At 41.1% G+C, this 25,501-nt stretch overlaps 1 protein-coding gene across 4 annotated transcripts in view; it reads right to left on the bottom strand.

Annotated features, from left to right (window-relative positions):
• Positions 1-25,501, bottom strand: part of PRELID2 (PRELI domain containing 2) — a 78,871-nt gene that overhangs the window by 38,399 nt on the left and 14,971 nt on the right. For 3 of the 4 annotated variants that reach the window (XM_082623090.1, XM_082623092.1, XM_082623091.1), the window contains exons 3-4: positions 24,196-24,269; positions 22,500-22,660 (exon numbers count right to left, since the gene is read on the bottom strand). In XM_082623090.1, the coding sequence (XP_082479216.1) occupies positions 22,500-22,660; positions 24,196-24,269 (235 nt within the window). Of the gene's footprint in view, positions 1-18,554; positions 18,643-22,499; positions 22,661-24,195; positions 24,270-25,501 lie in introns of those variants that run through there. The other variant, XM_082623093.1, reaches the window with a different exon arrangement.

Below are 25,501 nucleotides of genomic sequence, written 5' to 3'. Positions count from 1 at the left end.
CAAACCTGTGTCCCCTGCATTGGCAGGCAGATTCTCAACCACTGCACCACCAGGGAAGTCCTCAGCTCTTTTTTAAAAAAAGAAAGAGAAAAAGATGGATGGATGGATGCACGGACAGACAGACAGAAAAATGGACAGAGCTGAAATATGAACAGACTCTCCGGGCATTAGAATTATAGGTGTTATTTATTTACTTCGTTCTTTTCACTAATTTCTGTAATAAAGATGTATTACTTGGCAATCACCAAAAAAACATCACTAATAAATCCTTGAGGATCATTTTTATATAAATAAAAAGTTATTCTTTAAAAGGTTCTGTGCTACCAAGAACCATTTTCAGCAAAGGGACTTGCTAACTTTTTTTTAAATGTGTATCCTGCCACTTTTTTAAATTTAATTTTATCTTATTTTATTTATTTATTTTTGGCTACGTTGGGTCTTCATTGCTGCACGTGGGCTTTCTTCTAGTTGCAGTGAGCAGGCTTCTCATTGCAGTAGCTTCTCTTGTTGCGGAGCACGGCCTCTAAGTGTACGGGCTTCAGTAGTTGTGGCACACAGGCTCAGTAGTTGTGGCTTGAGGGCTCTAGAGCACAGGCTCAGTAGTTGTGGTGCACGGGCTTTGTTGTTCTGTGGCATGTGGGATCTTCCCAGACTAGGGCTCGAACCCGTGTCCCCTGAATTGGCAGGTGGATTCTTAACCACTGCGCCACCAGGGAAGGCCGAGGACATGTTAACTCCGGACTTATCCTTCATTTAAAGTCTCATTAAATCACCTCTTGGCTTTCCTTTTCTCACACTATGTAATTCCATTTCTTTGTGCCTTTTGATCTAAGACTTGCTCCTGCTCCCAAGTTTTGTTTGATGTTTCACTCAAGAGATATATAAAGATGATTCAAGTTTTCCTACACCTGTCTTATCTCTGTTAAGCCTAAAGGAATGACTGCATCCATTTATGATGTTATATACTCAGGGTCACACTTATTCTTCAAAAAACTGTATAATAACAATGTGTATTATGTATCAGACACTGTACTATGTTCTGAGGTCGTTACTCAATGTTTTCTCTCTTTTACACATGAGGAAACTGTGGCAAAGAGAAGTTAAATAACTTGCCTGAGGTCACAGCTTAATGTCATGCAGATTCACCTCAAAACCCAAGTCCTGCTCCTATCTCAGTGAAGAAGACAACCATCATCCTAGTCTATAAGATTAGAAATCTCGGCAACAGGTTAAATGGTTCTTTTTCTAATCAATCCAAACATTCACTCAGTCCCCAGATTGTGTTTATTTTACTTCCAATGTTCCTCAACAGTCCATGTCATTCTCTCTCTTGCTGCTGCTACTGCCTGGGTTTAGCACAGCACTTTCTCTCTCCAGGACCACCACAACTGCCTCCCAATGGGATCCTTGCCTCCAGCATGGGCTCCTCATAACCCACACTGCCCCATCAGCTTCCTAAGCACACCCTGATCTTGTCACTGTTCACTAAGGCACAGGGAATTAAACCTGCATGCTCAGTGGAGATTCACCCATACTGTTGCATGAAGCTGTTGTTTGTTAGTTTTCATTGCTGCATACTGTTCTATTGCTTGAAAATACTCCAAATTATTTATCCACTCTACTGAAGATGGACATTTAATGTGGACTCAGTTTGGGGCTACTAATAGTTCTGTAAAGTAAATATTTATAATGCATCCAGCTACATATGTGCACAAGTGTCTCTAGAGTGTCTAGTGGTCAAATATCTGGGTCACAGGACATGCACAGTTTCAACTTTTAAAAAATGCCGGGACTTCCCTGGTGGTCCAGTGGTTAAGACTCTGCACTTCCACTGCAGGGGGGCGCAGGTTCGACCCCTGGTCAGGGCACTAAGATCCAGCATACTGTGCAGCGTGGCCCCCCAAAAAAAAAAAAAGAAACCGGGGGAAAACATGCCAAATGTTTTTCTAAATGGTTGTACCTATATATTTTTTCTTCATTGCATTATTTCCTATTGCAGTGACTTAGCACATGGTAAGAAATCAACAATGCATTAGGGGCAGAAGGATGGAGAGAGGAGGGAGAGGAGGGGAGAAGCAAAAGAAGAGAAATTTATGGCACATCTCAATACTTCTGTCAGGGAAATTGAACCAAATGTCTCAGGAGGTCACTTGCTAGTGTCAGTAGGGGGCAGCCTTCACCTGGCTGAGAGATAAGCCAGCACAGCATCTGGAAACGTGTTCAAAGAGGAGGCTTACTCACTCCCATGGTGCCTATACCTGAGTCACATCTATCGCTTTGTCCATGGGCGGACAGAATTCAACACAGAACACAATGGAATCATGACAGAGCGCACAGCTCAAAGCTAGGAACACCTTTGTGACAGTGAATGAGAGCTTACACCATCAGTCTCCTACTCTGGGGTCATTTGAAAATGTGTTTCCTTCTGAATTTGGGGAAATAAAAAAGTTCAGAGGAAACATGGATCAGGAATTAATCCCCAGAGCACACAGCCACCAGCTCTGAATCCTCAAAACAGCGGTTTCCAGAAAGCAAAAGCTCTTAATGAGATCCTGTCCCTGAATTATTGACTGGTTGGGTATGGCAAATCTTGCCCAATTGTTTTCATGATTGGGAATTTAATTAAAGTGTCTGAGAAGGAAAAATGGTTCCACGGATATGCTTGTTGTGATGACATCTCAGTTCTAGTCAGGCTGTTTTTGGCATTCTCCTGTAACCACACAGAGGGGTGGCCCAAGGGACAGGCAGGGCCCAACACTGCTGCGGAGACTGCCCGGCCCGGGCGTGCACTTCACCACGCCAGGACACGCGGTCCCTCCCCCCAGCTTACCAGACCCACTTACAGAACTGTGCTTCCTCAGAGACTCAATTCAATTTTCAGGGTCCTCCATCAGTGCTAAGCACTTTTTAGCCTTAACACGAACACACATAATTATACATGCGCTTCTTATATTTTATATATCTGTATTAAATATATATATCTTTACAGGACATGATTAGGCATATGGTTCCTGGAGTCAGATGGCTTGGACTCACATCTCCTCTCTAACACCGAATGGGGACCTGCCCACGTTAGGCAAGTTCCTGAAGCCCAGTCTCCTCTGTAAAATGGGGTTAATCACACCTACTCAAACTTTGTTCCAAAGGTGAATAAGGTAATAGGTGTGCAGCACTCAAGGTAATATGCGTAAGCATTCGATACACGTTAGTTAATCATACTAACATTGGTAGTAATAATGCTATTTGCTACTACCATCATTATGATTCCCATTTGCAGAAAGAAGGGCACGGTGTCTGGGAGGTTAAATGCCCACAGTACAAATCCAGCTCCAGTAAACTCCAAAGGATTTCCACTTCACTGGCATCCAGATGGCACTCAATCCCCATAAACTACTTGGCAAGGAGTCCCTCCCGCCCCATGCTGGCATTCAAGGCCCTCGGAGCTCCAGAACCCTCCATCTTTCCAGCCTTCCCTCCCTCCCTGCTATCACATGTCACACACCCAGCACAGCGGCCACAGAGACCAAACACCCTGCTGGTCTCTATAACCTTCACTCCTAAAGCCCTTCCCCTCTGAGCGGCTCTCCTTTAACCCATCCCAGGAACCACTGGGTTGCGGCCTAAACGATTAACCAGGAGCAGGAACAGGGAGTAAGTAAACGGTGGATCTCAGGAGCCTAGCAGCCTAATGCGGGTAAACATTATAGGGCAGGGGGGCTCAGTCTCTTAAAACATAGCATTCATTCTCACAATCTATCTTATTAATAGCCTCTCGTGCCTCACTATCTATCTTATGAGGTAGATAATATTAACCCCATTTTACAGATGAAAAAACTGAGGTTCCGAGTGGCAAATTTGCTAATGAGGTCACCCAAAAGTAAATGGCATGACCACTTTTTGAATCCACACAGGTAACATCAGCTCCTGTGTCCCTTCCCACAGTCCTGCCTCCTAGAAATGTGTCTATTCAGTGCAAGCTTACTGGCATCCTAAGTGGTGGACAAAGCTTCAAAATACACAAGTCTGTGAACTGGTCCAATTGGAGGCTGGTCTTGGGATATTGGGCCCACCAGCGCATGTATCCCATTCAGGCTGGCTTCAAGGATGTACGTTCTACGGGGTGGCACAGGGCTCAGCTACCAGAAGGGCTACACACTCAGTTGAATGCTCCACTGTCCCTGTTTCAAAATTCGTATCTATTTTTTAACAGGGACTCTGCATTTTCATTTTGCACTGGCTCCTGCAAATTATGTAGCTGTTCCTGATCCCATTTCAAACATAAGTCTATACAACACTGCCAACTGCCAGGTCCCTGGGAAGTTTTATGAGATGCTTAGGAATACATACTTCAGTTTAGCAATACCTAATAAAAGCTTCAAATACGTGCAAACCCTTTGACCCATAACATCTACTTCTAACAATGGGTTCTGAGCAAAAAATCTTAGATGAGGGCATAGACCAGCCTACAAACATATTCATCACATCACTATCTATAAGAGCAAATAATGGGGGCCTCCCTGGTGGCGCAGTGGTTGAGAGTCCGCCTGCCAATGCAGGGGATACGGGTTCGTGCCCCGGTCTGGGAGGATCCCATATGCCGCGGAGCGGCTGGGCCCGTGAGCCATGGCCGCTGGGCCTGCGCATCCGGAGCCTGTGCTCCGCAACGGGAGAGGCCACAACAGTGAGAGGCCCGCATACCGCGAAAAAAAAAAAAAAAAAAAAAAAAAGAGCAAATAATGGCAAATAATGCAATGCCCAATAATTAAACACACTAGAATAATTTTATTCAATAAATACAGCTGACCAGCCATTTTTAAAAACCATTTTAAAATGACACATTCAATAAGGAAAGACAGTCCCAAATGCAATGTTTAATTGTAAAAGTCAGAATACCATGTACAGTATGATTCCAAGTCTGTAAAAATTCTGCACAATGAGTAAATAAATTGTAGCAACTGCAGTATGCTCCTACCATGGAGTACTACACAGCAATGTGAAAACAACAAACTAAACTGCTGATACACACAAGATGAAGCTCCTAGACACACTGCCAAACAAAAAACAACAACGACAAAAAACTAATACAACAGAATACACACTATACGATTCCATTCCATGTGAAGATCAACAAGAGACAAAACTAATCTATAAAGATGGATGTCAGAATATTGGTTCCCTCTGGGGTCACTGACTAGAAACAGCACTGACCTGAAGAGGGCATGAATATATTGTTTTTTCTTATATGTATCTTGTAACTGTCCTAGAATGAACATGTAATACTTGTGAAAAAAAGAGGAAACTTTTTTTTTTTTTTTTTTTGCAGTACGCGGGCCTCTCACTGTTGTGGCCTCTCCTGTTGCGGAGCACAGGCTCCGGACACGCAGGCTCAGCGGCCACGGCTCATGGGCCCAGCCACTCTGCGGCATGTGGGATCTTCCCGGACCGGGGCACGAACCCGTGTCCCCTGCATCGGCAGGTGGACTCTCAACCACTGCGCCACCAGGGAAGCCCTGGAAACATTATTTTTAAACATGATAATGAAGAATACTTGGAGCAAGACTCATCCAAACAGGACCTATGTGAGGGCCAGAACATTTTCCTACCTTCAGAAAAGAGGCTGTTGAGTCTTCCCAGAGCAGAGCAGAGAATAAAACAGAGCAAGCTAGGAATTACCACTTAGATTCCTCTCAAGGCTACACCCCTCTTGAGGTCAGACACATATGAAATGGAACAGCCTCCACCTCCAGCACAGAAAATGTCTCAAAATGTAGCTGTGAATTCAAACCAGGAAAATGAACTCAGCTGGTCAATTTTTTTTCCCATCTCTTTGCTTAGCTACCAATACTAGCCTTGATTAAAAAGAGGGTGAACAGCTCCCAGGCGTTGACCCGCAACCTGATGGAGGAGTTAGACCCTTACACTGGGAGGACAGTCATCAGGCTCCTGGCTACTGTCCCAGGACCGTTAGGGTTTCTGCATGGCATCGATTCTTGGTTGGTAAAACATTCTAATTTTTAATACCCAAACTTTTTATTTACTAGAGATGGATGGAGGAAGAGAAAGAAAGGGGAGGGGGGAGGGGAGGGGAGGGGAGGAAGAAAGTAAAAAGGAAAGAAAAAAAAATAAGAGAAAGAGAGGAAGGGAGGGAGGGAGGGAGGGAAGGAGGGAAGTGGGGAGAGAGGGAGGGAGGAAGGGAGGAAGGAAATTAAACTGGCCTCTCTGCTCCATAAGAGATTCCAGAAGTTAATCCAAATTTTGCTAAACCTTTCAGCAGGGTGTTTCTGCCAAGAAATGTTTACTGTTTGCTGGAGAGTCAGATTATCAACTGGTCATGCTTTATAAGATTAACAGGAACTTTGCACAAAACAGAGCTCCAAAAGTGGTGCCAGCTGTATGTCTGCTTTCCACTGTAAGCACAGGATACTAACTAGCTATCAAGGGTTCCCAAATCTGGAGGCTCAACAGATTCACTGGGAAAACTTTAAATATATTGACTCCCAGGAGCCAGCCCAAGCCGACAGAACTAGAATCACCACAATGAATCCACACGTTTAAACTCCCCCAACCCTTCACTAATACACAACTGAAAACCAAAGGGCAAAGGAGGATGGGAGAGGAAAAAAAAAATCAATAGGCATTCACTAATATATTTCAAAAGCTCTTACTTGTAAATGGCACAGAATGCTCTCTTGGCTAAACATCATTGTTTCCAGTTCAATCATCACCTCCATTTTCAATAAAACAGCTTACTCCACTTGTCAAAGTTAGTACCTTTAAGGAAACACGGCACTTTGAAAACAGCATTTATTCACCATTAGTTCCAACGACAACCTACATTATCTAGTGCTTTATACTCCCCAAGTGTAGGGCATTTATTATCTTATTAAATCTTCACACCACTCTGTGAGGGATCTCAGGCCAGCTTTATCCCTTCTCCCAGAGTCCAACAGCACGTAAGCGACCAAGCAGCAAAAACCAGCAGAGAAGTATCCATATTACTGGGTTCAGAGTCCCTCTACACCGAATTTCATACCATATCCTATCAGACTTCCCCAATCTGCATGTGCCCTTTCTGCCAGTCCCCTTTTCAGCCCATAAGAAGCATTATCTGCCATTCATTCAACAAATGGCCACGGAGACTTCTCTGTGAGCCCAGCACTGTGCCAGACGCAGGGGTGCAACAGGATGGAAAAGCAGAGAAGGCCCTGATTATATGGACACAAACATATCTTTGTAGGGCAGTCTTACTGAGTGGAAAATAAGGTTCTTGCCCAGACGCCTGCCATATTTACAGAAAAGGCACTGGTGCTCCGTGTTCTATAACTGGCAGTACGTTCTGCTAATTATCTCATCACCCACTGGTGCATGGGAAATCAAGGTCAATATAAGCACAGGGCATCCTGTTTGGGGATGAATACAGTGGTTTTTATTCAGGATATTAGATAACAACACCCTCAAGACCTTTATCATCATGATCGAGGCTTAGGAATCATTCCTAAGTAAAGTTGACAAAGCCAGAATATTTTAATACCTCAGTGAAAACAAGCGTGGAGGTCAACTAAAAAGGCTACTGCCAAATGCATGCAAGTCACCAAACTATCAAATTTGCTCGTGGGAAAAAAATACATCAGAGTACGGAAAAAACAAATACACAACAAAAAATGCCCAACAATTAGTCCCTCGAAACATGCAAATTATACTATTTGTGAATCACCAAATGAATACTTGAGACTTGGGATGTTTTAATCCAGAAATTTAAAAATTAAACATTAAAAATATTATATACCTTATTTAACAGAACAAAGAATATTCATACGAGTCACTTCAGTGATAACGAAAACTTACTGAACTAAGAACAGCTGCTCATCCGAGTCATTTAATCTGTGTGTAAAGTTTGATTTTGACTTTTTTGTTTCTTTTACTATAGTGCAGGTGGGATTTTTTTTGACATCTTATAAATGTTGAGTCAACGTAACCAATGTTATTAACACACATTCTACTAGGCTGAACATCTCCAAATCTCAGAAATAAGGTTTGCAAGCCTCAATGGATAAGCAGAAGCTCTTAGACACGGAAAGGTGAAGACATGAGCCATCATGATGCTCAGTGCTGAGTATGGGATTATAGTCTTGTCACTCAGAAGCAAAACCCAGCTCTGTACCCTCATGAACAGCATGAGTCTCCAGTGACAGTGATAACTTAAATCCTGCTTCAAGATAACAGTTTTTATTTACCACCAAAACACACACAGTTATGATGAAAGAGCAAAGCCCAAGAAAAAACTTTTACAAGATGATTATCATTTAGAATTACATTACTTGGATACAGTAAATGTTATTAAAACCAAATCTAGTGCATATCAATTACATTCCCACATAGTACAATAAAAATCTATTTATAATAAGGAAAAGAACCAGGACTGACAGATAAATACATTTTAAAGTCTAGAAGCAGGAGGAGCTTCAAGATGGAGTTGTAAGACGCGGAGATCACCTTCCTTCCCACAGATACACCAGAAATATGTCTACACGTGGAACAACTCCTACAGGACACCTACTGAATGCTGGCAGAAGACTTCAGACCTCCCAAAAGGCAAGAAACTCCCCACATACTTGGGTAGGGCAAAAGAAAAAAGAAAAAACAGAGACAAAAGAATAGGGACGGGATCTGCACCAATGGGAGGGAGCCGTGAAGGAGGAAAGGTTTCCACACACTAGAAGCCCCTTCGTGGGCGGAGACTGCGGGTGGCGGAGGGGAGGAGCTTCAGAGCCATGGAAGAGAGCACAGCGACAGGGGTGCAGAGGGCAAAGCGGAGAGATTCCCGCACAGAGGATGATGCCAACCGGCACTCACCAGCCTGAGAGGCTTGTCTGCTCACCCGCCAGGGCGGGCGGGGCTGGGAGCTGAGCTCGGGCTTCGGAGGTCAGATCCCAAGGAAAGAACCGGGGTTGGCTGCGTGAACACAGAATGAAGGGGGCTAGTGTGCCACAGCTAGCTGGGAGGGAGTCTGGGAAAAAGTCTGGAACTGGCTAAGAGGCAAGAGACCATTGTTTCGGTGTGCATGAGGAGAAGGGATTAAGAGCGCGGCCTAAACGAGCTCCAGAGACGGGCGCAAGCCACAGCTATTAGCGCAGACCCCAGAGACGGGCATGAAACACTAAGGCTTCTGTTGCCGCCGCCAAGAAGCCAATGTGCAAGCATAGGTCACTATCCACACCTCCCCTCCCGGGAGCCTGTGCAGCCCAGCACTGCCAGGGTCCCCGATCCAGGGACAACTTCCTGGGAGAAGACACAGCATGCCTCAGGCTGGTGCAAAGTCACGCTGGCCTCTGCCACTGCAAGCTCGCCCCACATCTGTACCCCTCCCTCCCCCTGGCTTGAGTGAGCCAGAGCCCCCGAATCAGCTGCTCCTTTAACCCCGTCCTGTGTGAGCGAAGAACAGATGCCCTCAGGCGACCTACACGCAGATTCGGGGCCAAATCCAAATCTGAGCCCCGGGAGCTGTGCGAACAAACAAGAGAAAGGGAAATCTCTCCCAGCAGCCTCAGGAGCAGCAGATTAAATCTCCACAATCAATTTGATGTACCCTGCATCTCTGGAATACCTGAATACACAATGAATCACCCCAAATTGAGGGGGTGGACTTTGGGAGCAATGATATTTTTTTTTTCCTTTTTCTCTTTTTGTGAGTGTGTATGTGTATGCTTCTGTGTGTGATTTTGTCTGTATAGCTTTGCTTTTACCCTTTGTCCTAGGGTTCTGTCTGTCCATGTTTTTCTCTTTTTTTTTTGGATTTTTTTTAGGATAGTTTTTAGTGCTTGTTATCATTGGTTGATTTGTTTTTTGGTTTGGCTGCTCTCTTCTTTCTTTCTCTTTTTTATGACTTTTCAACTTTTTTATTTTTTGATTATTTTTTATTTTAATAACTTTATTTTATTTTATTTTACTGTTTCCTCCTCCCTTCCTCCCTTCCTCTCTCTCTCTCTCTCTCTCTCTCTCTCTCTCTCTCTCTCTCTTTCTCTCTTCCTTTTCTCCCTTTTATTCTGAGCCATGTAGATGACAGGGTCTTGCTGCTCCGGCTGGGCATCAGGTCTGTGCCTCTGAGGTGGGAGAGCCAAGTTCAGGACATTGGTCCACCAGAGACCTGCCAGCTCCATGTAATATCAAATGGCAAAAATCTCCCAGAGATCAACATCTCAACAGCAAGACCCAGCTCCAGTCGACGACCAGCAAGCTACAAGTGCTGGACATCCCATGCCAAACAACTAGCAAGACAGGAACACAACCCCACCCATTAGCAGAGAGGCTGCCTAAAAACATAATAAGGTCACAGACACCCCCAGAAAACACCACCCGATGCAGACCTGCCCACCAGAAAGACAAGATCCAGCCTCATCCACCAGAACACAGGCACAAGTCCCCTCCACCAGGAAGCCTACACAACACACTGAACCAACCCTAGCCACTGGGGGCAGACACCAAAAAAAATGGACACTACAAACCTGCAGCCTGTGAAAGGAGACCCCAAACACAGTAAGTTAAGCAAAATGAGAAAACAGAGAAACACACAGCAGATGAACGAGCAAGGCAAAAACTCACCAGACCTAACAAATGAAGAGGAAATAGGCAGTCTACCTGAAACAGAATTCAGAGTAATGATAGTAAAGATGATCCAAAATCTTGGAAATAGAATGGAGAAAATATAAGAAATGTTTTAAAAGGACCTAGAAAAACTAAAGAGCAAACAAACAATAATGAACGACACAGTAAATGAACTTAAAAATTCTCTAGAAGGAATCAATAGCAGAATAACTGAGGCTGGAGAATGGATAAGTGACCTGGAGGATAAATTAGTGGAAATAACTAGCACAGAGCAGAATAAAGAAAAAAGAATGAAAAGAATTGAGGACAGTCTCAGAGACCTCTGGGACAACAATAAACGCACCAAGATTCAAATTATAGGGGTTCCAGAAGACGAAGGGAAAAAGAAAGGGACTGAGAAAATATTTGAAAAGAGTATAGTTGAAAACTTCCCTAATACGGAAAAGGAAAGTCAATCAAGTCCAGGAAGCACACAGAGTCCCATACAGGGATAAATCCAAGGAGAAACACGCCAAGACACATTAATCAAACTATCAAAAATTAAATACAAAGAAAAAATATTAAAAGCAGCAAGGGAAAAACAACAAATAACATACAAGGGAATCCCCATAAGGTTAACAGCTGACCTTTCAGCAGAAACTCTGCAAGCCAGAAGGGAGTGGCAGGACATACTTAAAGTGATGAAAGGGAAAAACCTACAACCAAGATTACTCTACCCAGCAAGGATCTCATTCAGATTTAACGGAGAAATTAAAAGCTTTACAGACAAGCAAAAGCTAAGAGAATTCAGCACCTCCAAACCAGCTTTACAAAAAATGCTAAAGGAACTTCTCTAGGCAGGAAACACAAGAGAAGGAAAAGACCTACAATAACAAATGCAAAACAATTAAGTAAATGGTAATAGGAACATACATATCGATAATTACCTTAAATGTAAATGGATTAAGTGCTCCAACCGAAAGACATAGACTGGCTGAATGGATACAAAAACAAGACCTGTATATATGCTGTCTACAAGAGACCCACTTCAGACCTAGGGACACATACAGACTGAAAGTGAGGGGATGGAAAAAGATATTCCATGAAAATGGAAATCAGAAGAAAGCTGGAGTAGCAATTCTTATATCAGACAAATAGACTTTGTTACAAAGACTATTACAAGAGACAAAGAAGGACACTGCATAATGGTCAAGGGATCAATCCAAGAATCAAGAAGAAGATATAACAATTGTAAATATTTATGCACCCAACATAGGAGCACCTCAATACATAAGGCAAATGCTAACAGCCATAAAAGGGGAAATCGACAGTAACACAAGGCGGAAATTGACAGTAACATAATCATAGTACAGAACTTTAACACCCCACTTTCACCAATGGACAGATCATCCAAAATGAAAATAAATAAGGAAACACAAGCTTTAAATGATACATTAAACAAGATGGACTTAATTGATATTTATAGGACATTCCATTCAAAAACAACAGAATACACTTTCTTCTCAAGTGCTCATGGAACATTCTCCAGGATAGATCATATCTTGGGTCACAAATCAAGCCTTGGTAAACTTAAGAAAACTGAAATCATATCATATCAAGTATCCTTTCCAACCACAATGCTATGACACTAGATATCAATCACAGCAAAAAATCTGTAAAAAATACAAACACATGGAGGCTAAACAATACACTGCTTAATAACAATACACTACATTACTTAATAAGAGATCACTGCAGAAATCCAAGAGGAAATCAAAACATACCTAGAAACTAATGACAATGAAAACACGACAACCCAAAACCTATGGGATGCAGCAAAGGCAGTTCTAAGAGGGAAGTTTATAGCAATAGAATCCTACCTTAAGAAACAAGAAACATCTCAAATAAACAACCTAACTTTACACCTAAAGCAATTAGAGACAGAAGAACAAAAAAACCCCAAAGTTAGCAGAAGTAAGAAATCATAAAGATTACACCAAAAATAAATGAAAAAGAAATGAAGGAAAGAGAGCAAAGATCAATAAAACTAACATCTGGTTCTTTAAGAAGATAAACATGATTGATAAACCATTAGCCTGACTCATCAAGAAAAAAAGGGAGAAGACTCAAATCAATAGAACTAGAAATGAAAAAGGAGACGTTACAACTGACACTGCAGAAATACAAAGGATCGTGAGAGATTACTACAAGCAACTATATGCCACTAAAATGGACAGCCTGGAAAAAATGGACAAATTCTTAAAAAGTACAACCTTCCAAGACTGAACCAGGAAGAAATAGAAAATATAAACAGACCAATTCCAAGCACTGAAATTGAAACTGTGATTAAAAACCTTCCAACAAACAAAAGCCCAGGACCAGATGGCTTCACAGGCGAATTCTATCAAACATTTAGAGGAGAGCTAACACCTATCCTTCTCAAACTCTTCCAAAATATAGCAGAGGGAGGAACACTCCCGAACTCATTCTATAAGGCCACCATCACCCTGATACCAAAACCAGACAAAGATGTCACAAAGAAAGAAAACTACAGGCCAATATCACTGACGAACAAAGATGCAAAACTCCTCAACAAAATACTAGCAAACAGAATCCAACAGCACATTAAAAGGATCATACACCATGATCAAGTGGGGTTTATCCCAGGAATGCAAGGATTCTTCAATATATGGAAATCAATCAATGTGATACACCATATTAGCAAATTGAAGAATAAAAACCACATGATCATCTCAGTAGATGCAGAAAAAGCTGTGGACAAAATTTTACACCTATTTATGATAAAAAAAAAAAAAAACCCTCCAGAAAGTAGGGATAGAGAGAACTTACCTCAACATAATAAAGGCCATATATGACAAACCCACAGCCAACATCGTCCTCAATGGTGAAAAACTGAAAGCATTTCCACTAAGATCAGGAACAAGACAAGGTTGCCCATTCTCACCACTCTTATTTAACATTGTTTTGGAAGTTTTAGCCACAGCAAACAGAGAAGAAAAAGAAATAAAAGGAATCCAAATCGGAAAAGAAGAAGTAAAGCTGTCACTGTTTGCAGATGACAGGATACTATACATAGAGAATCCTAAAGATGCTACCAGAAAACTACTAGAGCTAATCAATGAATTTGGTAAAGTAGCAGGATATAAACTTAATGCACAGAAATCCCTTGTATTCCTATACACTAATGATGAAAAATCTGAAAGAAAAATTAAGGAAACACTCCCATTTACCACTGCAACAAAAAGAATAAAATACCTAGGAATAAACCTACCTAAGGAGACAAAAGACCTATATGCAGAAAACTATAAGACACTGACGAAAGAAATTAAAGATAATACAAACAGATGGAGAGATATACTACGTTCTTGGATTGGAAGAATCAACATTGTGCAAATGACTATACTACCCAAAGCAATCTACAGATTCAATGCAATCCCTATCAAACTACCACTGGCATTTTTCACAGAACTAGAACAAAAAAATTCACAATTTGTATGGAAACACAAAAGACCCAGAATAGCCAAAGCAATCTTGAGAAAAAAAATGGAGCTGGAGGAATCAGGCTCTGTGACTTCAGACTATACTACAAAGCTACAGTAATCAAGACAGTATGGTACTGGCACAAAAACAGAAATACAGATCAATGGAACAGGATAGAAAGCCCAAAGGTAAACCCACACACATTTGGTCAACTTATTTTTGATTAAGGAGGCAAGAATATACAATGGAGAAAAGACAGCCTCTTCAATAAGTGGTGCTGGGAAAACTGGACAGCTACATATAAAAGAATAAGATTAGAACACTCCCTAACACCACACACAAAAATAAACTCAAAATGGATTAAAGACCTAAATATAAGGCCAGACACTGTAAAAGTCTTAGAGGAAAACATAGGCAGAACTCTCTATGACATAAATCACAGCAAGATCTTTTTTGACCCACCTCCTAGAGAAATGGAAATAAAAACAAAAATAAACAAATGGGACCTAATGAAACTTAAAAACTTTTGCACAGCAAAGGAAACCATAAACAAGACTAAAAGACAACCCTCAAAATGGGAGAAGCTATTTGCAAATGAAGCAACTGACTAAGGATTAATCTCCAAAATCTACAAGCAGCTCATGCAGGTCAATATCACCAAAACAAACAACCCAACCTAAAAATGGGCAGAAGACCTAAATAGATATTTCTCCAAAGACGACATACAGATGGCCAAGAAGCACATGAAAAGCTGCTCAACATCATTAATCATTGGAGAAATGCAAATCAAAACTACAATGAGGTATCACCTCACACCAGTCAGAATGGCCATCATCACAAAATCTACAAACAATAAATGTTGGAGAGGATGTGGAGAAAAGGGAACCCTCTTGCACTGTTGGTGGGAATGTAAATTGATACAGCCACTATGGAGAACAGTATGGAGGTTCCTCAAAAAACTAAAATAGAACTACCATACCACCCATCAATCCCACTACTGGTCATATACCCTGAGAAAACCATAATTCAAAAAGAGTCATATACCACAATGTTCACTGCAGGTCTATTTACAATAGCCAGGACATGGAAGCAACCTAAGTGTCCATCAACAGATGAATGGATAAAGAAGATGTGACACATATATACAATGGAATATTAGCCATAAAAAGAAAGGAAATTGAATTATTTATAGTGAGGTGGATGGACCTAGGGTCTGTCATACAGAGTGAAGAAAGTCAGAAAGAGAAAAACAAATATCCTATGCTAACACATATATATGGAATCTAAAAAAAAAAAAAAAAGTGGTCATGAAGAACCTAGAGGCAGGATGGGAATAAAGACGCAGACCTACTAGGGAACAGACTTGAGGACACAGGGAGCGGAAAGGATAAGCTGGGATGAAGTGAGAGAGTGGCATGGACATATATACACTACTAAATGTAAAACCGATAGCTAGTGGGAAGCAGCCGCATAGCACAGGGAGATCAGCTCGGTGCTTTGTGACCACCTGGATGGGTGGGATAGGGAGGGTGGGAGGGAAGTGAGACACAAGAGGGAAGAGATGCAGGGATATATGTATATGTAGAGCTGATTCACTTTGTTATAAAGCAGAAACTAACACACCATTGTAAAGCAATTATACTCCAATAAAGATGTTAAAAAAATTTTTTAGATTAAAAAGTCTAGAAGCAAACACAAAAGAGTAAGAAATTAATAAGCTTATCTTGGAAAGTAATGTTTCAGAGGGCAGACATCATGACTTTTCATTCTGAAAAATCTAAAATAGTGTACTCCTTTCCCCACTTCCAAGAGTAAATGTCTGTATCCTACTCTACATAATAAACAAAGCACAGGACTTCCCTTTCAGTCCATTGGTTAAGACTCAGTGCTCCCAATGCAGGGGACCTGGGTTCGATCCCTTGTCGGGGAAGATCCCGCAGGCCATGTGGCACAGCCAAAACCATAAATAAATAAATAAAAATAAAGCATGTTCCCACGAGAGCGGACTTCTGATTTTTTTTATTTCAGATTAAGATTCATTTTTCTATTCTCTGATTTGGCCCAAGTGTCCCAAGGCCAAGCTGTGCATCGCCCGCAGCATCTCTGACTCTGGAAACCCAGTCAGTTCCTCAGAGCACTGTGCGTGACAGTCCTGGGTCTACAGCAGCCATGGTCATAGCAGGAGACAAGAAGAGAACCCCAAATCCAGGAGAATTCAATCCATGACAAACGCTTGCACTGACCCCTCCATGCTATGCTCTCCAGCGCTTCAATCTCACTCTGGAACTAAAAGAGAAGTGTTCCTACTCCCATGACTCTCGAACTGAGGAGCTCATACCCCCAGAGACGGTGAACCTGGGGAATGCAAAATCACAACGTGGAACATCTCCCTGCAGCATGATGGAAATAACCATAAACACTGTTTCTTTTTTTTCTTTTTTTTTTTTTTTTGCGGTACGTGGGCCTCTCACTGCTGCGGCCTCTCCCATTGCGGAGCACAGGCTCCGGACGCGCAGGGTCAGCAGCCATGGCTCACGGGCCCAGCGGCTCCACAGCATGTGGGATCCTCCCGGACAGGGGCACGAACCCGTGTCCCCTGCATCAGCAGGCGGACTCTCAACCACTCTGCCACCAGGGAAGTCCCATAAACACTGTTTCTGTATTAAAATAGTACATGCTTAGGATTAGGATCAAAAGCCATGTGAATTTTTAAGCAGATGAGGATGCCAACAACAATAAGTCATGATGTTGAGCACTAACATTTATTGACCACCACGGGCAGGTGCTGCTCTAAGCTCTCTGCATGTACCAACTCATTTGATTCTCACAACAGCCCTCCAAGGTAGGGATATCATCCCCATCATACAGATGAGGACACTGAGGCTTAGAGAAGCAAAATAAATTGTGCAAGGGCATATAATTTTAGTTTCAGAGGTGGTTTCTAACCCCAGAATCTAGTCAGTTACCATGACACAGGACAGGAGAGACCCTGCACAGGCCTGGAGCAGCCAGGCTGGCTGTGTAATGAAGTAGATCTGTATTTTGGACAATTGAGCCAAGTATGGAAAGACAAGAGACTGTGAGACTGCCTTAGTTCCTGGTTCCTGTCCCTTGGGAGGCCCAATGACTGGTACAGAGATATCCCTGTATTCACTTGCTGTAGTAAGTGTTTATCACTTCCAATGCATAACAAAGACAGTGGGTACCATGTTGAAGAGGAAAACTGGTATGCAGTGGTCCTTACTATACTCCAGTGGTGTTTGTGTCCAGGTGCCCATCCCTCTCCCATGTAGCCCATGTGTTTCAGAGGGAAGGGATCCCACCCCCAGCTCTAGGGGCAGATCCTGACTAGCGAGGGCCAGTCAGCCGGTATCAGCCTCCGATCACACTTACTGGTCCACGAGGGAGCAGGTGATTGAGGCTGACTCAAAGAGATTCAGGGAAAGGCCTTTTCCCTCTTGGTTGGGATGGGTTCTCTCACTCTCACAGGTCTCTTTCCCTCACTAAATGAGGACAAGTATGTGTGCTACCCTAGTTGCTGCTGGCAGCCATGAGCTAAACAAACTTGAAAAAAAAATTGGATACACAGGGAAAGGTGGAGCCGAAAGAACAACAACTATGAAACTGTACCCCACTTGGTTAGGAGATAATAGAGCTCCTTACTAAGAGGAAGGACAGTGTCATTGCCAGCAGCATAGATTCTGGAGCCAAACCACCTGGGGTTTGAACCTGACTCTGACACTTACTGGCCATCTTAGCTAGTATAAGTTACTTAACTTCTCTAAGCCTCAAGTTGTAAAATGGGCATAATAATAGTTCCAACCTCATAGGGTTGCTATGAGAATTAAATGAATTTATATATAGAAACTCATATAGACACAAATACATACATATATCAAGCACTTAGAACAGAGGCTGGCACCTAGTAAACATATATAAGTGATGGCTGGAATCACCTGAGTCAAGGTGTCTGTAATTTGCTGTGGAAGGCGGCCTGATGGGTATAGGAGAAGGAACAGAACAAGTATAGGAGGACGTCTCTGAGGCATGGAGTGCCAAGCTGGACTCTGGAAAATTTGAGATGAGTGCAAAACATCACGTCACTCTAGCTTCTGAAAAGGATGTAAACTCCATTCCATAAAAACTGCAGGGGAAAAATGTCCAATGAAGGTAATAAAGGAAGAAAGCATATTAGAAATACCCAGTTGTGTGACACACAGACAGAGGAAGACCGAAGGAGCTCTTCCCCAAGAAGGTGCCACAACTGCAGAGACGTCAGCAGAAAGCCAAAACTGGATCTATGTAAAGAGACACAGATCAAGGCTTGGCCAGATTCTACGGGAAACCCATTTCAGGCCATCTCTGAATTGAGCCGACAGGCCACGCACAGGGACAGAATGACATCTGGTTTCCCGTCACACATCCACACCTGCTAACCAACACACAGCTTGAAGGTCTAATTTTAGACTCAGCAGCCGTGACAGCATTTTTTTTCTTTAAAAAAAGATTGTCCATATTTCATCTTCTGGGCGCAGTAGATAGCCCTTACTCTCACATTCCCTGCAAAGGAGAGGAATGGAAATAATAATGGGTCCTTTCTTTCATGTCCCCCCAAGATTACCCACTCATTTAGAATGTCCACCTAAAATGCCTTTCTAAATCCATGTCAAGACCTAAGAAAACATAAGTTTCCCAGAGCCTAAATCACAGCTGTCATTACATCATCCCCTGCTCAGAAACCTTTGTGTGACTGCTTGTTGCCAGAAGAACAAAACCCATTCTCCATAACCTGGAATCCAAAGCAACCTACAGTTTGAGATTAAGTCCATCCTTTAAAAATGTCCATATTCCTGCGTCACCACTTTGCTCAAGATGGGGTCACATATTGGCTGGGCAACTTAGTGACCATCTCTCTTTGGGTAAGTTATTTAACCTTAGCTTCAAAACACCTCAGGTGAAGGATCTAGCTTTGATCTTGACATAATAGGAGTCAGTAAATACTGGCCTTCTGTGTCAATCATTAAAAAGAGAGTGTTTTGCAGAGGACAGGGACATAACAAACCAAAGAAAGGAAAAGGTGTAGTTGGTCAAACTTCTTTACAGAGGAATCTGGTAATATGTATCAAAATATAAAATGCACATAACCTTTGAATTGACCCAGAAATCCCACCTGTCCCATCTACCTTAAAAGGTCATTGAATAAGTGAGGAAATATGTAATCATAGGGATTTCATCACAGCATTGTTTATAATAGAGAAAAATTCAGAAACAATCTAAATGCCATTAGGATTGGACCAAGAAACCTATGTAAACAGACACTATTGATAGATGATGAAAACTGCTTTTTTCCCTGAATTTAGTGTTTTTTACAAGATACATGTAACATTTTTTCCAAAATCAGAATGACTATTTAAAAAATAATTTTTAAAAACACACAATGGAAAAAGGTCCTGCAGGACACTTTCTTGGATTCTCCAGGACAGTTATTATTTTACAAAGAACTGATGAAGGTTTAGTACTGCTTTTCAGACCAGCCGACAGCCCAGATAGCTGATAAAATGAGGCTAAAATGAGGTATATGAGAGACTTCTATGCTTTTTGCATAAAATCAGCCAATTCTGTCCTTTTACTACTTCTACAAAAAAAGGGAAAAAAACCTCTATTCTTTACCCACAACTTTTATAGTTAATCCTAAACATCTATGTTCTATGTGAAGCTCTTGACATGAGGGAGACTAAGAAGAAAAAAGCTAGTGGGTGGTTCACAGCAAGCCCACCTCAGACACTAATAAGACTTGACATTCATACTCACCCAGTGTGCTGCTGGAGCATTCTAGAATTAACACTATAGGACCAAAATTATGGGGAGCAGAAATGATTTGAACAAGTGATAGGGCTTCAGACGGATTTTAGATTTCTGATTTTTAGTTATTTGGGTTTGAGGGCTTTATTTCCCTTAAAATGACAGGTAAATAAAAATCTCAAACCATATAGAACAGAAAAACATACAGTAAATTATCCTCTGAAATCATAGTTCACAGCAATAATCACTATTAACATGTGGTGCTTGTTATAGTTTGCTTTTGTTTGTAAACCTATTTCAAAGGAATTAATCATTTCTCACCCATTATACTGGCAAAAATTAAAAAGTATGTTAATATTAAGTCCTGGCAATATTGTAGGAAATAAGCTTTCATGTGCTGCTGCTGAGAGTGTAAATTAACTTATTAATATATTGGTGACAGAATCTGTATACACTTAAAAGATGCATGTCCTGAGAACCAGCCACATAACTTTCTTTTATCGAAGAATAATTCATATACCATGAAATTCACCCCTTTAAGGTACACAGTTCAGTGGTTTTAGTATCTTCAGAGGTGTGCAACCATCAATGCTAGTTCCAGGATATTTTCATCACCCCAAAGAGAAATTCCATACCCATCAGCAGTTCACTCCCTCTTCTCCTGTCCTCCTTGCCCATGGCAACCACTAATCTACTTTCTGTCCCTATGGATCTGCCTGTTACGGACATTTCACATCAACTGACTCAAACAATATATGGCCTTTTGTAACTGGCTTCTTTCACTGAAAACAGTGTGTTCGAGCTTCATCCACATTGTAACATGAATCACTACTCCATTTCTTTTTATGGCTGAATAATATTCCATTGTAGGGATATACCACATTTGGTTATATATTCATCAGATGAAGGACATTTGGCTTGTTTCCACATTCTGCCTATTACAAATAATGGGGCTATGAACATTCCTGCAAATTTTTGTGGATTTTTTCAATACAATGTAGAATTGCTGAGTCAAGTGGTAACTCAGCATTTAACTGTTTGAGGCACTGAAAAACCATTTTGCACAGCAGCTGCAGCATTTACATTCCCACCAGCAGTATGCGAGGGTTCCAATTTCTCCACATCCTTTCCAACACTTGTTACTGTGTCTCTTTTTTATTATAGCCATCCTAGCAGATTTGAAGTGGTATCTCAATGTGGTTTTAATTTGCATTTTCCTAAACACTAAAGATGTTGAGCATCTTTTCATGTACTTATTAGTCATCTGTATACCTTTCTGGATAAATATCTACTCAAATGCCTTGCCCATTTATTAATTGGGTTGTCTCTTTATTACTGAGTTGTAACAGTCCTTTACATATGCTGGATACTAAACCCTTATCAGTTATACAGTTTGCAAATATTTTCTCCCATTTGTTGAGCTGTCTTTTCACCTCCTCGACAGTGTCCTTTGAAGCACAAAAGTTTTTCATTTTGATGAAGTCAATTTTACCTATTTTTTTCTTTTGTTGCTTGGGCTTTTGGTGTCATATCTAAGAAACTACCGCCTAATCCAAGATCGCATAGATTTACACCTATGTTTTTTCCTAAGAGTTTTATAGTCTTAACCCTTTCATTTAGTTCTTTGATCCATTTTGAGTTAATTTTGTATTTGGTGTGAGATAGAGGTCCATCTTCGTTCTTTTGAATGTGGATATTCAGTTGTGCCAGCACCATTTGTTGAAAAGAATACTCTTTCCTCATGGAATTATCTTGGCATATAGCTCTTTAAAATCTACCTGAAGTGTTCTGTAGTTTGATTGTGGCAATGGTTACACAACTGTATATGTGTGTGTTTGCCAAAACTCATTGAATTATACACTAAGAATAAATTTTGTATGTAAATAATAACTCAATAAACCTGACAATTAAAAATTCTCCTTTAACATAATACTGTATGTCAACTATATTTCAATAATAAAATCAATTCTCCTTTAGAGAAACATTCACATGTAGAATATACAAGGATCGTATGCTTCACAAATATTACAGTACTGTTTATATATAAGAGTAACTAAAAACCATCTGAACATCTGTCCAAAAGGAAAAAAGCTAAATAGAATGTAGTATAATGATAGGATTGAACACTATGCAGCAGTTCAAAGGAATAAACGATTTTATAGACAACAAATGGATAAAGTTTAGAAACATTCTACTAAACAAAAAAGATAAGTGCACAATGATTTACACAGAATGAAAGCATGTATGTAAAAAAGATAATCAAAACCATACTATACAGGTCCTATGAGTATCTAAAGGTATCTCTTAAAGGTCTGGAAGAATACTCAATACACTGATAACACTCACTGCCTCTGGAGAAGGCAAAAAGGGCACCAAATTGGACAGGACAGTCAGAAAGGAGTTGAGCTGTCATTTTTTCCCCAAAGGGAAATCTAGTTACTGATTACTTGTGTGATTAAAAATTAATAGTATATAATTTATGTGAGTTGTAAACAGAGGTTATAAGTATGGAATCATAGCTTTTTAATATGCGTGCTCATTTGTGCTTCCCCACACCCAACCTACATGCACACCACACACACACACACACACACACACACACAAGGTGATCTTACCAATTTGGATTTTCTATACTTTCCCGGAAGACAGACTCTTCCTTCATGGATGCATATTGTGTCCACGTAAGGCAGTGACTCCTTATAGCCATGTTCCTTTCCTGAGGATTGAACCATGATTCCTCTTCTAACTGGACATTAGGTACCTTTAAAATGTTCACCTGTCCAAAAGACAGAAAATGGCTTTCTGAATTTAGGAAGAACGACTACATAAGGACTGTGTTCAGAGTTGCTTTTAGTCTTGGGGAATTAAGAGGACAAGTGATCCTGATATATGGATGATGGCTCACCAATGGCTGTAAGTCCTTGATAATCAAACATACTATGACCTTACTAAATGCTAGTAAGGACATGCAAATGGCCAAGGATTTACACAGCCTGTATAGTCCCTGGCCTTATTTCCCTAACTGCTAAACAGTAAGCAAAGTATCAGCCTCCTTCGTGTCTCCTCTAGGGCTGGTTATGGCCTTCTTAAATTGACAGATTCTAATTGGGCCCACTTATGGGCTCACATGCAGGACAATATCAGATAAAATATTTTCTTCATTTTAAACTCTGCCCAATATCTAGAAATGTATGCTTTCCTAGGTGGAGGAAACATGCAAAGCTACAAAGGCAGAATTGTACAAGTCAGGGTGTTCTTAAATTATTTAAGAATGGAGATACAAGACAAAGTTGAATGCCTTTTTAAATAATAGATGCAAAGCATGTATACAGGGCAAAGGCAGGGTGCACACTCTGTGGAAAAAGCCAGCAATAATTTGCTGCACATACTGCAACATATTATTATCTGGAAAATAAAAGAAAGTTCATTTTCATTGTCCTATCAGCCTTCTTTCCACTAAAGCAACCAACAGAGTCTTAATCCATGATAAGAAAGTGATGGAAGCTGCCATGTTTTCTACATACAGCACAGCAAAGCAATTTGCAAGCTAACCGGCAGGAGCCCCGCTGGGTTTTATATCACACACAGGATCACTTCCAGGTTGAAAAGACTGAGACATTTTTAAAAGTACACAGCAAGACACTCTCCTCTATTTCCTAATGATTCTAAAAGAACTCTTGTCAATAAGCCCTCTACGGTTAAAGCAATGTGATTAAAAATTTCACTCACCTTTTTCCAACAATCACCAGAGTGCTCAAGGATTTCAAAGAGAGAAAACAATTTGCTATCATGAAGATTTCATCATCAATACCATTACTTTACAGAAACACACACAAAAAGACTTACAGAGGGTGCTGAAAACACTATACTCCCCAAACCATTCTTACTGACATTAAAATGGAAACTGAAGCTTTTCTCTTCCTTACTGAAGATTTCACTTAATATTTACCATCTGCCCACTTCTGATCATTCTTACCTAAGAGTCATATCTACCATGGACAGATTAGAAAACATGGCCACTTCATGCAAAATGTCCAAAGTATCTTTTAAAATAATTGTAGCCCATCTCTATGTACACTAAGAGCCCTCCATAAAAGAGACAAAACAGACAGGAAAAAAACTCTCTCTGGTAGCACCTGTCAAAACTGAGGTTGGACAGGAGACAGATTTCTTCCTTTGAAGGGCTCTGAGGTAGGAGAACTGGGGAAGTTCTAACACTCCTTCACATCAGAAAATGCTATCTCTTTCTATGACTGTTTGGAAAACACCCAACGTTACACCAAATCTGATTAAATTTTGAAATGAATTTACCTTCCTTAAAATTTCTGGAACCACATTTTGACAGACTGCAATCCTCTTTCTATAGATGATCCCTGTTGACACATCTAGAAACAGAAAATTTTTACACTCAAAAAAAAACTGACAGAAATGTATTTTTGTTTTAATGTCAATAAAACTTTTAATGTCAATCTCAATGTTCTATATGTAGAATTCCCAGAGAAAATATTTAACTCAAAACCCAGCATCCTGACCACTTTTCTGGGCCAAATCCCTCCAAGTATCTGTGAGCAAGGAATAAGGATAAAATAGCTAGCCACTCACACTGCACATTCTAAATTCAAGGACGAAAGAATCGTAAATCGTTCACTGCTCAGGACTATCAATGTCAACACTCCAATGGCCATGACCAATGAGCCTCCTGCTCAGCTCCAATGAAGAGAATGTTTTTTGTTTTTTGGGTTTCTTTTGTTTGTTTTTTTTTAGGGGGGTACGCGGGCCTCTCACTGTTGTGGCCTCTCCTGTTGCGGAGCACAGGCTCCAGACGTGCAGGCTCAGTGGCCATGGCTCACGGGCCCAGCCGCTCCACGGCATGTGGGATCCTCCCGGACCGGGGCACGAACCCGTGTCTCCTGCACTGGCAGGCGGACTCTCAACCACTGCGCCACCAGGGAAACCCAAAGAGAATGTTTTAACAAAACGATGGAGAATCTGATTCTGCCACCTTCTGCACCAAACATGTTTTCAAGCACAGGTTTCTGGCTATAAATTTAAACCTATTATTAATTATACTGGGCATACTCTTCTCTCGTAGGGGAGCAGACCCCCTGTGGCTGGAACTATTCTGTTCTGGAAAGAAGTTTACAGAATAGCACTAGGGACATTAAAAAAAAACACACACACACACACACAATAAATGTGAGCTGAGAAAAAAAGGAAACCAAATCAGAGAAAAATATAAACTCTGAAGTGTTGTCTTTTGCTCTGTGAATTACTGTGACTCAGCATGTTCCTACAGTTTCTCAAAGCTCTGGCTATAACAGCCCTGAACCTTGGTGCAAACACCCTGAGTGCCCAGAAGTTGTTGGTAGGGTGAGAAATTGGTTCATCTCCTCTGCCCACTGGCATGCCTTTGGCCATCTCATCCAATGTCTGCAGCACACACAGTGAAAATGGATGAGCCACTCCCGGAGGCAAAGATGCCCCTGTCAGTGGTAGAAATTATAATTAACCACTTAGGAATATGCACATTGTTCTATCATTTGATCTTCTCAACAATCTAAAGGCAGGTTGTTATTATTTTCCCATTTAACGGATGAAGAAATAGAGCCTCCAAGAA

This window comes from Mesoplodon mirus (genome assembly GCF_964341445.2).
Source record: "Mesoplodon mirus genome assembly, chromosome: 5".
Classification (NCBI taxonomy): domain Eukaryota; kingdom Metazoa; phylum Chordata; class Mammalia; order Artiodactyla; family Ziphiidae; genus Mesoplodon; species Mesoplodon mirus.
Note: the sequence above shows the minus strand (reverse complement) of the source record. Positions and strands in the feature narration are given on the sequence as shown.